We start from the raw sequence: 14,056 nt of genomic DNA, 5'->3' as shown, positions 1-14,056 counted from the left end.
AATAAAATATTTCTTCATTTTCACAAGTACTACGGTATTGCTATAATGCATATTCACAATAATTATTACTTTTTAAGTGGGATAACAGGAAGCGTAATTCATTTTCTTTTGTTTAAATTGTCACAATTAAGAGTTAGAAAAAAAAATACACCTTAGGAAAAAAACAGTCTTCTATGTGTAAATATGTATGTATACTCCTTGGTAGTATATACTTGATACTTGAGGATATATGATGTTTTTGGAATAAAATATGTTATAGCCTTTGAAAAATAAACAGTAAAGAAACAGAAAAGTGCCTACCTATGCTAAGTAGCCAAAAGGAGTAGAACATCTAGATAGATCTGAAAAACAGTCAGGAGCAGGAAAGAATGTACATTTAATAAAGTTTAGGAAGACCTGTATAGGTCTTCCCAGACTTAAGTGTGTTAAGTGGAGGATACAGGCTGTATTTGTTAATAAGAAGAGAACATCTCAGATATGATAACAATAAGTCTTAATAATGAAGACACTGCCTTAAATCAGCTACACAAATGGGATTTACTATTGCAGGTAATATAAAAAAGGTAAATTAGTCCCACATTTTTAATTTAAAATATTTTAAGCATCTAATAATCTGTATCTGTCTAACAGCCTTGGAACTCATAACAAAATGCATAATATATTATCTAATGTTCTCAGAACTCAGTATATGTTTCTAAATGAAACCACATGTGTACACTGTCTCAGAGTTATAAGAGGACTTGTCTGAAATTTGCTTAACTTTCCCCCAGTATATATATCATGCTCACAATTAACATCCTCTCTGAGGTTATATGAAAGAAAATAAAAGAGGAAGTTTATATTTACTGAAGTTGTACCGTATATGATAGGAATGAGTTAGACATTCCATATTTTTTATTTCATGTTGATCTTCAGAATTCACCTGTAATATTTTCCCCATTTTATAATTGAAGAAGCTGAGGCTTGGACAGGTGATGAATGTGCCTAAAGTGACCCAGCTAGTAAGTGGCAGAGCTGGTATTCAATGCCAGAGCCCAAGCTCTTGCATTGCCCTGGACTCATAAAATGGCAATGGGCTGAAAAAATAAATTCAAATCATTGTTTCACTTCTATTTTTACAGAGATTATAGTTTTGTGTGTGTGTGTGTGTGTGTTTTTACAAACCATATTGGAAGGTTGATGGTAGAGAGAGATACATCTTCTAGAATGATGCAAAAAAACAAATGCGAACTGAATTGCACTTTGAAAACATACATTTTCAGGTTTCGCAATCATGGTTTCTTGCATTGAGAGATCACTGCATTTTTTGAACATCTCAAACATACTTTGCAGTGTGAAAAAGCATATGGGGTTAAAAATAGAAGAGGTGGTGACTATATAGAATTGAAAGCAACTTTTGTTGGATTATGTGTGAAAACAGGAGTTAATTTCAGATAGTCTTTAATCTTAAAAGATCTGAAAGCATTTATGTGCCGGAAAAGTACCTAGTATACTGTAGTCAATACCATTTTTTTTTTTTTAGTCAATACTTTTTAATAGAATAAGTGAATACCTTATGATATCAACATCGATCCAGGACAGCTTGGCAACATTTAAATTCTGTCTATTTAGAAATATCAAAGTTCTTTTAATGAAAATATCAAAGCAGTGATGTTTTGATTGCTTCACCGTATACTCCTTGTAGATAAATTTAAATTAAGATAAAATGAATCAAGTGTATTCATATTTGTTTTCTAGTGTTCAGCTTCTTGTGGTAAAGGTTTAAAGTACCGTGAGGTGTTTTGTATTGACCAAGTTGAAGGGAAATTAGAAGAAAAATATTGCAGTCACCTACAGAAACCTCGAACTCACAAAGCTTGTAGATCTGTCAGATGCCCTGCATGGAAAGCCAATAGATGGAAGGAGGTATGTGATGTATTTGATCATTATATGTATATTTTTGCATTTAAAAAATATCTTAATTCATTCTCTATGTTTTCAATAACCTTGACAGTTTTATTCCAGTAAAATATGCTTTATTCTGTTAACATTTTTGCACTAATCTCTGAATTAATACTGTACAGTGTCAACATATGTATTTGCTAAGTCTATAGTTAAATAACAAATTAGTCATTTAACTTTTTTGTGGCTGTAAACTTTATAAGAAATCCTGTTGCCCTGGCCGGTTGGCTCAGCGGTAGAGTGTCGGCCTAGCGTGCGGAGGACTCGGGTTCGATTCCCGGCCAGGGCACACAGGAGAAGCGCCCATTTGCTTCTCCACCCCTCCGCCGCGCTTTTCTCTCTGTCTCTCTCTTCCCCTCCCGCAGCCAAGGCTCCATTGGAGCAGAGATGGCCCGGGTGCTGGGCATGGCTCTGTGGCCTCTGCCTCAGGCGCTAGAGTGGCTCTGGTCGCAATATGGCGACGCCCAGGATGGGCAGAGCATCGCCCCCTGGTGGGCAGAGCCTCGCCCCTGGTGGGCGTGCCGGGTGGATCCCGGTCGGGCGCATGCGGGAGTCTGTCTGACTGTCTCTCCCTGTTTCCAGCTTCAGAAAAATGAAAAAATGAAAAAAAAAAAAAAAAAGAAATCCTGTTGCTGAATACTGGTGTGGGTAATGATGATTATAATATTGCTTCAGGTATTCTAACAGTAAAATACTATGATGTATTTAGTAATTGCTTGTTTCCACACCGAAGTCTTGGATTTGAGCTAATGTTGCATCTTGGAGAAGAACTGTTAAGTTATAGAAAGAATTTTAATTGGAGATTGACAGGTGTCAGAACTAGATGCCCAGCCCTTAGGCTAGAATGCACACACACTTAGAAAAAATCAGTAAAAATGAAGCCAATTCATAGGTGAGATCCAGGCTGAGAACTCAGTTTAGGAAAGAAGGGTGACTGATTCTGGCCCTGGAGTACTCAGGGAAGTAAGCTCAAAGATCTAAATGAGGGGAGGCACGCCCCTCAATGTGGTTGTCAAGCAAAGACTAGCTTGGGAAATATGAGTCAAGGCCATGAATGAAGGCAGAAACATTAACTAGAATAACTTCTTGAGTCCTGATTTCATTGGGACTGAGCTTTCAATTCAGCATTCTGGCTGCTCTCAACAGTGCTTCTCCATTAAAGAGGAAAAGAAAGGGGAAAAGAAACCTGTTTTCTGCTGAGAGAATGTCCTTGTCTCTGTCTGCTATTGGAACTATGTTTATTAGTAAAACAGTGGTGCAGACAAGAGCTAGAAAAAGTGCAGTTGCCCTGAGCTTCTAAGTCATCACCATTTGCTCTGAGTTCAGGGCACCAGCATTTGAGTGCCACAGTGCCAATGCGTTGTTTTTGAACAAAAAAGCTCCCAAATGCAGCGCGTGCCTTGGGGTCCTCCGCAGAAGAGGCGGCCTCTGTCAAGTTGAAGGCACTGAGAAGCATGGCTAACATCTGACTGAAAAGTCGGGGCAAACACAGCTCTGTTTTTTATCTCACAAAACATTCTTGAGCATTTGCTTCTATGTTTAACTTTAGTAAATAACACCGTTTTTGAACAGTTTAGCAGAAGTCATGATTTAAAAGATCTCCTAACCTGTGTTATTTAGCGAATGCCATGACTGCCTACTAAGTTGTTCAGGAGATACAGGACCGTCCTGTCTCCTTTGCCCTTGACCCCACAATTAGTCACTCAGCAGGTTCCTTTGATTCTATCAGGTAACTCTTGAATCTTTTCGCAACCACCCCTGTCTAGTTCATCATCACTTTTGCCCAGGTGTACAATGGTCTCCTTACCTGTATCTTTGCCATTATTTACTTGCATATAGTATGAACTCTAGAACTCAAATACGACCATGTCACTTGGCATCTTCTATGACTTCCCATTGTCTTTCAGGTGGTAAGTCAGAAACCTGACGCATGCTATTTCCTCAGCATGAATGTAGCCACTTCAGAGAGAATGGCTGTCTTCTTCACTGAGCACTTAGCTTAGTATCTAGCTTAATATTTCTTACTTTGAATACTGTGATTTAGCTGCAAAAAGGACTTGCCACCTTATAAGGTATTAGTGATATTTGGCATTTTCTTAAAGTGGGGGTTGGCCTTACTTTATCTGGATCAAGATGTGGCAGAATAATGACGAAGGAAGTTCCCCCAGAGGGTGGAACACTGTAAGCACTGAGCCCAGCAAGAGGCAGCTACCTCCTGATTCTGACCTCAGGCCAGAGCTGCAGGGGGAGGGGAGTGGAAGGGAGAGGGTTTTTGCCTCTTCGCCACCAGTGTCCCTGTCGATCTCCAGGACTCTTGCTGCAGCTGCTGTGGTTGGTATTCAGGAGGGACACTTTTTGAAGCTTGACCTCCAGCCCCACAACAGTGAATCAATCATCAGTGCTAACAAATTGGTCTTGGCTTACCACCAAGTATGAAATTCTATGAGATGCGCTCAAGGAACATATTTCAGGGGTTTCTAAGATACAGATATGAATATTCAAAGACTATGAAAACACAGATGCTTTTGTACAGAGCTTGCTTTCTTCTCTTTGAATTGGTTTTCCTTGTCACAGAAATTAGCTTCATACGCCCACACAGTCCCCAAATCTCTGCCAGAAACAAATGACCATTTGTGAAGTCGTTGGCTTTTGATTTATTCTATAAAAAGTACCCACATGAAGTTAATTAACAAATGCAGGCTGTCATTGCACTACATATAATAATATATTCAACAGAAGTATAATTTCAGAGGTAGTTAGGAGATAATCACAGGTTGCTACTTTGTTCCGACTGCATAAATTGTAACATTGCTTTAATATTATCACTCACTATAAAATAATTTTATTTTACTACTATTTTACATTATACCTCAAATGGAAAGACTCATTCAGCAAATTGTGACCATGGAGGTGCTCAAATGAATTTTGAAGTAGTAACACTCTTCATTTGGTACATGATATCGTTTTTTTAATGAAAGGATTTAGTAATGCATTTTAATGGCTGCTGCTAAACAGGAACAAAAACTGCTATACAGGCCATTTGTTCTCTGTGTCCAGAGGTATCCCTTTACTGGCAAATTAAATACGAAAAGTATTATTTTTAAACTATCCCCTCCTTTCTGGAACCAAAAATGTTATATTTCTCGACTTAATTTTACCTCTTTGGGAATACCAGTTTCACTTGTACTTTCATGTCTTTAAGGCTAGAATGGTGCTAGATTCTTCACTGTCTCATGTCTCATCTACTTGGTTCAGTGTGCCATCCAGTATAATCTTTACTTGAAAAAAAAATCCAGAATTCTCATTGATCTTGGCAAACCTGCTAGACAGAAAGATACCTTAAAAATCTTACTGAATAAGTAAAGAACAGCCTCCTGAAACTAGAATCATGTGACGTCAGCCGTTTACCTGGTCCCCCTTCTCTAAGACCCATCTATTTTTTTCTAGTATTTTAAGATTAGAGCTGAAACCAAAAGTGATGCAAGTTCCAAAATCTCACAAATCTACTGGCCAGTGCCCCCCTTTTCCAAAGCCCCTAGTTTGGAAAAAACAAAACAAAACACTATGCTAAATGCTAGCATGTTTAAGTGATTTTCTATTTCCGTAATTGATAATTTTTATATTTCCAAAGTACCTACATACATAAGTTTGTATTTCTATATTTTCAATAATCTACACATACCCATATATATATATATATTTTATAATCTAAAAAGATAGTAAATCTCAATTAAGTCCCCACAACCCCTGACCAAGAACTTAGAACGTTCATCTCTGCACTTAGGTTAAGTTTTGTTATACAGTGAAGGCAGGCAGGAGTCCCAGGAGGGGAGGATATCTGTGCTCTGGGGCTTTTTAATCCTTCTTAGCTAGTGCCAGCAGTTCAGTTTTGTCATTCCTATGCTGCTTATGAACTGTACCAACGTTTTTGATACTTCAAGGTAGCTGTTCTTTGAGTGGCCTGAGATGACTAACACTTTTGGTTTGCAGAATGTATAAAAAAACTTTTCAAGGCAGAAATAATTATATCTAAGAAAAGTGATTTAAAAAAAGAGTATAAGAATGGAGCAGAAAGGGACAGTCACTTCCTGACAGTGTGTAAGAGACTTCTGTATTCCTCATCACTGCTATCACATTATTATGCAGATGAGGAAACTACAGTTAAGAGGTTAACTAGCTTGTGCAGGTCATAAGCCAGGAAGTGGGCGAGGCAGGGCAGACATATAAACAGGGGTCTACTGGAACTTTTTTTTTACTGTAGTTGCTGTCATAATTGTTTCATTCTTATCATTGTACATAGCTCATTCTTTATTACCTTAGCAACATATTGCCCCTCTTACAATACAAAGTCACCGATTGCAAACGGTTATTGCACTACATACAGGGTGGGGCAAATGTAGGTTTACAGTCGTGAGTACATGAAACAGTTTATTCTTATATTTTCCATACAAACAACTTTAAACTTACTGTTGCCCCACCTTGTATTAATAATGCATCAACAGAAGTGTAATTGCTATGTTGTGCTGAATTCATTGCACATTTATGTTTAAAAGTCTGTTGAGCAAAGATGTATGTGTTACAGGTTATGGGAAAATGAGGGTTTAGTTTATTACATATTAAATATGATGTAGTTGCTCAAATCACTAGCGACACATTAGGCTACATTAACAGATGATTATTATTTAAATTTTTGGCACCAATAATCTTGGTCAGAGTTTTGGAGCAGTGCCTATTCTGGGACCCAGGTTATAAGAAAAGACCTGACAAATGACCAGATCCCCAGAGAAGCACAATCAAATGGTGACAACTATTCTGGGTCAGTTCTGTTGCAAGTAGAAAAACCCCTGATTATTAGTGGCTTAATCGCAAAGAAATTTATTGTCTGGAAAGTGGAAGGTTGCTGGTTTTAGGTTTGATTCAGCAGCTCCACAATATAAGGGAGCTGGATTGACATGTCTGTAGTTCTGTTGACCAATTCTCAATGGTCATAAAATAGCTGTCACAGTTCCAGGCCACACCACCATACTTTCTCATGTGAAAATGAATATGTATTTGTTTTATGTCGGTAAGGAGGAAAGATTCTGGATGGTGGGTAAAAGTTTAAAAAATATGTCTGCTCAGTGTAAGAGAGTATTTGCCAAAATGGAATAACAGCTTTCATGATATCGTGAACGTACCCAGACTGACGCTATCGAAGTATGTGTGGGTTTGATGGTCATTCATTCACTCTGAGTGTAAAGAGATTTCCGAATTGAAGAAAAATTGGGATTAGCTATTCCTAGAGTGTTTTTAACTCAAAATGCTCTACTACGGCTAATACTACCACTACATTGTTGATCCACTTGAAATAAACCATAGTAACAAATAATCAACTATAATAAAACCAAAACCTTATTCCATTAATAAGAAATTATACACAATGTATCAAGAGAGAAGTCACTATTTGCATTTTAAATAATTGTTTATTAAATAGCAGAGTCAGTCAGCCTTGATGTACTTATTTTTGCAATGCATGTTCTAACATTTCTTTTTCTCTGCTCTACCATATAGCTAAATTGATGATAGTACCTATGAATTAGCTAAAACTCACCTTTGCTTCCATTATCAAGTTTTTAATATGCCAGTCTTTGCAATGTTATAGTATATTTATGTTTACGTGGGATATTTGGCTGACTTTTTCTGTTTGAATTAAGTTATATAGTGTTGGTGTGTTAGTGTATTCCAAATAACTATACATGTTATGCTTGTAACTATAGCCTCACAATGGCTTCACATTTGTTACCAAAATTTTGAAAATAAAAATTTAAATGCTATTAAATATGAGTACATATGAGGGGTTAGAGATGTACCTTGGGAGGGCCTTCTAGTAGGTCACTTGACTTAAGAGTAGGTGATCACGTTTTCCCAGCATGCCTGGGCAAAGGCAATATGTTCTGCTTTGGAAATGTTGAGTTTGAGGTGACTTTGACATAGTCATGTAGAAAACACAGGAGAATTCTCATGATTACATAAAAAATGCTAGTAGATATGTAAAAAACATAAGTGTAGAGCTCAGAATTATGATCAGGGTTGGAGATGACAGATTTAGAAATTACTGGTACGTAGAAGAAATTGCTCAGAGAGAGCTCTGAGCTTGTAAAGAGAAGTAAGTTATAAATAGATCCTGAGATATCCTAACATTTCAAGGCTGAACACAGAAAATGGAGTCAGGTAAGAACTTCGAGAAGATGCCGTCTCAGAAGAGGAGAGAGAGCTCTGGGACCGGAGGGATTTCAATCACAGAAGCCAGAATGGTTCTATGGAGTGGTCAGTGAAATTAAAAAAAGGTTTGAAAAGTTTTTATTGGATTTGGCGATTAGGGTTATCAATGAGATCAGGATAAGAAATACAGTATGTATTTCATTTAAGTCATAAACTATCTGTCCAAATCTAAAATTGCATCATACTTCTATACTCTTATCTCTAAAAAAACAAAACAGTAGTCAATTTTGTTTCCTTTTTGGGAAGAGGCCCACCAGGCATAGCTATGCAGAGTCTCAGTGGATTTTTCTAAATGCATGATCAAATGCGTGATCAAAGGAGCAATACGCCGTCATCGTTTATGGAATTATAGAAAATTACGTTGTCTGATAAAACTTTCTAAGCTGGGTTTTGTGAATTATTTTTTTCAGGTTTAAGGCAGAAATTTTTCCAAATATAATTTATATTGCTTAAATTATCCTGGAAAATATTTGTAGGAACCTTATTTTGTACTCTAAACATTTTCACAAGAGGCTCAGATAAGCTCAACTACATACAGATATTTTATAGTCTACTTAATATTGTGTCCTACTCAAAGCACACAATATATTATTATTGTCTTAGTATAAAGGAGCTGTGTTTTTTTGTGAAAACAGTCAATGAGTTGGCACAATTTGACTGTGGAAGCATAAAATGAAAGTGAACATAAGCTGTGTAGATATGCACAATACTCTTCATGGATTAAAAAAATAAAAAATATCTTTCAAGTCAGTTTCTGCTTATACACACAAGGTAGAAAACAATTTTAAAGTGCCTTTAGAATCTTTTTTTAAATTCATTTTAGAGAGGAGAGAGAGAGAGAGAGAGACAGAGAGAGAAGGGGGGGAGGAGCTGGAAGCATTGACTCCCATATGTGCCTTGACCAGGCAAGCCTAGGGTTTCGAACCGGCAACCTCAGCATTTCCAGGTCGACGCTTTATCCACTGCACCACCACAGGTCAGGCTTAAAGTGCCTTTAGAATAAAAATATTGTAACAGTCTGTGAGAAGAATTTGAGTCTACCAGGTGAACTTAGCTTTTATAGGATTTTAATGTTCATTCATGGTAAAACCATATTCTGCAGATATATATCATATTTACTGTTGTGGAAAAACATATTATTTACTCTGGAACTCCTGTAGACGTAGAAAACTTAGTGAAGAATGTATTTTTTACCCTTATAAATACCACAGTTGACAACAATGGTGAGTCCCAGAATACCACTCAATGTGACTTTCAATCCCTTCTGGAATAACAGAGTATAAATAAAAACAAACTCACAAATCAAATAAATACCATGGGATGTTCTCCACACGTTATTAATGTTGGTATTGCAGCTTGGTTGTGGTCAAGCTGTGATATGAACTGGCATTTTAGATCTGAAAGAGCCCTCTGAGACTGCCATGTCCTCCCTTCCTATCACCAGGGGCAGCCAGGTAGGCCTCAAAGTGTAGAATCAGAGAGAACGGAGCTTTAACCTGCTTCACCACAAATTAGAGGCAGCAGCTGAGGCAAGTGACTTAACATCTCTGGTTCTCAGGTCCTCAACCCTGGTTGGTGCCTCCATTGTAGAACTGTTGCCAGAAATAAATGTCTGGGACGTGGTCTATAAAATTTTTCAAATAGCACAAGATCTTCATTGTACAGTAAGAAAAATGAGACCTGGAGCAGTTGAGACAAGTTTGTCTAAGTTTGTTTACACAACCAACCTCTCAAAACTTGTCCATTGAAATACAATCAGGAACCAATGAATTAGCAAATAACTATATAGATCCCCAAAGTATAGTAGGTCTTGCAGGTATAAAGATGAATACAACACAGTCTTGGAAATTAGTGTTTCTTTAAGGGAGGTTATCGGTACAGTGTAAGGATCTAAGTAATGTTTAAAAGCCATGTAGTAGCCCTGGTTGGTTGACTCAGTGGTAGAGCATCAGCCTGGTGTTCAGGAGTCCTGGGTTTGATTCCCGGCCAGGGCACACAGGAGAAGAGCCCATCTGCTTCTCCACCACTCCCCCTCTCCTTCCTCTCTGTCTCTCTCTTCCCCTCCCACAGCCAGGGCTCCATTGGAGCAAAGTTGGCCCGGGTGCTGTGGGTGGCTCTATGGCCTCTGCCTCAGGCACTAGAATGGCTCTGGTTGCAACAGAGCAACACCCCAGATGGGCAGAGCATCGCCCCTGGTGGGCATGCCAGGTGGATCTCGGTCGGGTGCATGTGGGAGTCTGACTGTCTCCCCGTTTCCAACTTCAGAAAAATACAAAAAAAAAAAAAAAAGATAAAAGCCATGTAGTAAAATAAATTTATTGTGTTGTTTTATAGATAGATACTAAGTACATTTAAGTCAGAAGAGCATGTGATTAATTGGGCTGGGTGTTTGGTATAACATGTCATGTAGCCTGTCATAGTCTTCAAAAGATTTGACTAGGTACGTATTGCAAAATAAAACCTATTTGTTGTATAGATGCTTCACACCAGACAATCTTAAAGATGCTTATTGCATGTATTTCCTACCTAATGCATGATATATTGATAATATCAAGCTATGTTTTAATGAAACAAGGAAGTCTGTCATGACACTGTTTTGCTATTTTGACATAGTTTAATATTTGTTAGCTAATTGTTCAAATCATTTGGGCCTCTTTGTAGTGTTCTGTGACCTGTGGCTCTGGAGTCCAGCAGAGGAATGTGTATTGCAGACTGAGAGGTGTTGGTCGGGTGGCTGAAGAAATGTGTGACTGGTCTGCCCGGCCTTATTTTCAGAGGCAGTGCTGGCGTCAGGACTGCACCCAGTACCAGTGGGTGGCAGGAGAGTGGTCAGATGTGAGTATTGGCAAGGAAACATTCAAGGACACTGCATAAAGTTATGTGTTACACATTTTGTCATTGCATTTCTAGTGTTTAACATCATGTAAGAATAAAGAGACCCATCGGCAAGTGCAGTGCATGAATGCCCAAAACATTCAAGTGAATGACAGTTTCTGTGATGCTTCAACCAGACCTCTTTCAGTCAAAAAGTGCAAGAACCTTCCCTGCAAGTATATTGTGATGACAGGAGACTCATCGCAGGTAAGACAAAGAAAGGAAGTGCAGAATATTTGCTCCTGGGAAAACCTGAGTCTAAAATTTCACAGAGTTGAAAAATGAGTCTTAATTTGAATATGTGGGCAGATAACAGTATGCGTATTAATCTAAGGCACAAAACCACTGAGAGTTGGATAGTACAAATAGAATAAGAGCAACATGGATGGTAAACTAAGTGTAGTCTTGAAGTGTCAATTAGTCCAACTGTGAAACCAGCTACCAGGAACAGTTTGGCAAACTGGCCCAACAGAGTTGCCTGCTTCTTTTTTATTTTTATTTTTATTTTTTTTATTTTTTATTTTTTTTTCATTTTTCTGAAGCTGGAAACAGGGAGAGACAGTCAGACAGACTCCCGCATGCGCCTGACCGGGATCCACCCAGCACGCCCACCAGGGGCGGTGCTCTGCCCCCCAGGGGGCGATGCTCTGCCCATCCTGGGCGTCGCCATATTGCGACCAGAGCTACTCTAGCGCCTGAGGCAGAGGCCACAGAGCCATGCCCAGCGCCCGGGCCATCTTGGCTCCAATGGAGCCTTGGCTGCGGGAGGGGAAGAGAGAGACAGAGAGGAAAGTGCGGCGGAGGGGTGGAGAAGCAAATGGGCACTTCTCCTATGTGCCCTGGCCGGGAATCGAACCCGGGTCCTCCGCACGCTAGGCCGACGCTCTACCGCTGAGCCAACCGGCCAGGGCTTCTTTTTTATTTTAATTTATTTTGTTAACATGGATTCAAGTGTCTAGTTGCCTAATTTTTTTTTTATTTAGAAAATTTTAACGGGGTCACATTGATCAGTTAGAGTACATAGATTCAGAGAAAACATCTCCAGATCATTTTGACATTTCATTATGTTGTATACCCATCACCCAAAGTCAAATTGTCCTCCATCACCTTTTATTTGGTTTTCTTTATGTCCCTTCCTTTCCCCACCTTCCTTTCCTCCCTTCCTCTCCCCCCTGGTAACCAATGCACCCTTGTCTATGTCCATGGGTCTCAATTTTGTGTCCCACCTATGTATGGAATCATACAGTAGTTAGTTTTTTTCTGATTTACTTATTTCACTCAGTATAATGTTATCAAGGTCCATGTTGTTGTTAATGATCCGATGTCATCATTTCTTATGGCTGAGTAGTATTCCATAGTGTATATGTACCACAACTTCTTTATCCAATCCTCTATTGAAGAGCTTTTTGGTTGTTTCCCTGTCTTGGCCACTGTGAACAATACTGCAATGAAATGGGGCTGCATGTGTCTTTACATACCAATGTTTTTGAGTTTTGGGGGTATATACCCAGTAGAGGGATTGCTGGGTCATATGGTAGCTCTATTCTTAATTTTTTGAGGAACCACCATACTTTTCATCGATAATGGTTGTGTTACTTTACATTCCCACCAACAGTGAATGAGGGTTCCTTTTTCTCCACAGCTTCTCCAACACTTGCTATTACCTGTCTTGTTGATAATAACTGATCTAACAGGTGTGAGGTGGTATCTCCTTGTAGTTTTGATTTGCATTTCTCTAATAGCTAGTGAAGATGAGCATCTTTTCATATATCTGTTGGCCATTTGTATTTCCTCCTGGGAGAAGTATCTGTTCATATCCTCTTCTCATTTTTTTATTGGATTGTTTGTTTGTTGTTGATTTTATGAGTTCTTTGTATATTTTGGATATTAGGCCCTTATCTGAGCAGTTGTTTGAAAATATCATCTTCCATTAGGTTGGCTGTCTGTTTGTTTTGTTGTCAATTGTGTCTAGCTGTGCAAAAGCTTCTTAGTCTGATGTGGTCCCATTCATTTATCTTTGCCTTCACTTCCCTTGCCTTTGGAGTCAAATTCATAAAGTGCTCTTTGTAACCAAGGTCCATGAGTTTAGTACTTATGTTTTCTTCTATGTAATTTATTGTTTCAGGTCTTATATTTAGGTGTTTGATCCATTTTGAATTAATTTTGGTACAAGGGGACTAACTGTAGTCGAGTTTCATTCTTTTGCAAGTGGCCCAGTACCATTTATTGAAGAGGTTTTCTGTTCTCCATTGTGTCTTGTTGGCCTCTTTATCAAAAATTATTTGACCATATATATGTGGTTTTATTTTGGGGCTTTCTATTCTGTTCCATTGATCTGAATGTTTTTTTTTTCTGCCAATACCATGCTGTTTTGATTATCGTGGCTCTGTGATATAATTTGAAGTCAGGTATTGTAATGCCGCCAGCTTCATTCTTTTTCCTTAGGATTACTTTGGCTATTCAGGGTTTTTTAGAGTTCCATATAGACCTGATGATTTTTTGTTCCATATCTTTAAAATATGACATTGAAATTTTGATGGGAATTGCATTAATTTTGTATATTGCTTTGGGTAATATGGTCATTTTGACTATATTTATTCTTTCTATCCAAGAACAAGGAATATTTTTTCATTTCATTGTATCCTTTTCAATTTCCCTTGACAATGCTTTGTAGTTTTCATTATATAGATCCTTTACATTCTTATTATGTTTATTCCTAGGTATTTTTTGTTGTTGTTGCAACCCTAAAAGGGATTATTTTTTTAGTTCATTTTCTGATGTTTTATTGTTGGCATATAGGAAGGCAATTTATATTACTGTATATTAATTTTGTATCCTGCAACCTTACTGTATTGGTTTATTGTTTCGAATAGTCTTTTTGTGGAGTCTTTGGGTTTTTGATGTACAGATTAATATCATTTGCAAAAAGTGAAACCTTTATTTCTTCTTTCCCAATATGAATGCCTTTTATTTCTTTCTC

The 14,056-nt window shown here is 38.1% G+C and overlaps 1 protein-coding gene across 1 annotated transcript in view; it reads left to right on the top strand.

The window, feature by feature from the left end:
• The window catches only part of ADAMTS20 (ADAM metallopeptidase with thrombospondin type 1 motif 20), a 223,736-nt gene that overhangs the window by 163,836 nt on the left and 45,844 nt on the right, over nt 1–14,056 (top strand). Inside the window, exons 29-31 of the mRNA XM_066258150.1 lie at nt 1,738–1,905; nt 10,864–11,037; nt 11,113–11,283. Coding sequence (XP_066114247.1) covers nt 1,738–1,905; nt 10,864–11,037; nt 11,113–11,283 — 513 coding nt within the window. The remainder of the gene's footprint in view (nt 1–1,737; nt 1,906–10,863; nt 11,038–11,112; nt 11,284–14,056) is intronic.

The sequence above is a fragment of the Saccopteryx bilineata genome, chromosome 2 (assembly GCF_036850765.1).
Source record: "Saccopteryx bilineata isolate mSacBil1 chromosome 2, mSacBil1_pri_phased_curated, whole genome shotgun sequence".
Classification (NCBI taxonomy): domain Eukaryota; kingdom Metazoa; phylum Chordata; class Mammalia; order Chiroptera; family Emballonuridae; genus Saccopteryx; species Saccopteryx bilineata.
The sequence above is the reverse complement of the archived record's forward strand: the minus strand, read 5'-3'. Positions and strand labels throughout refer to the sequence as shown.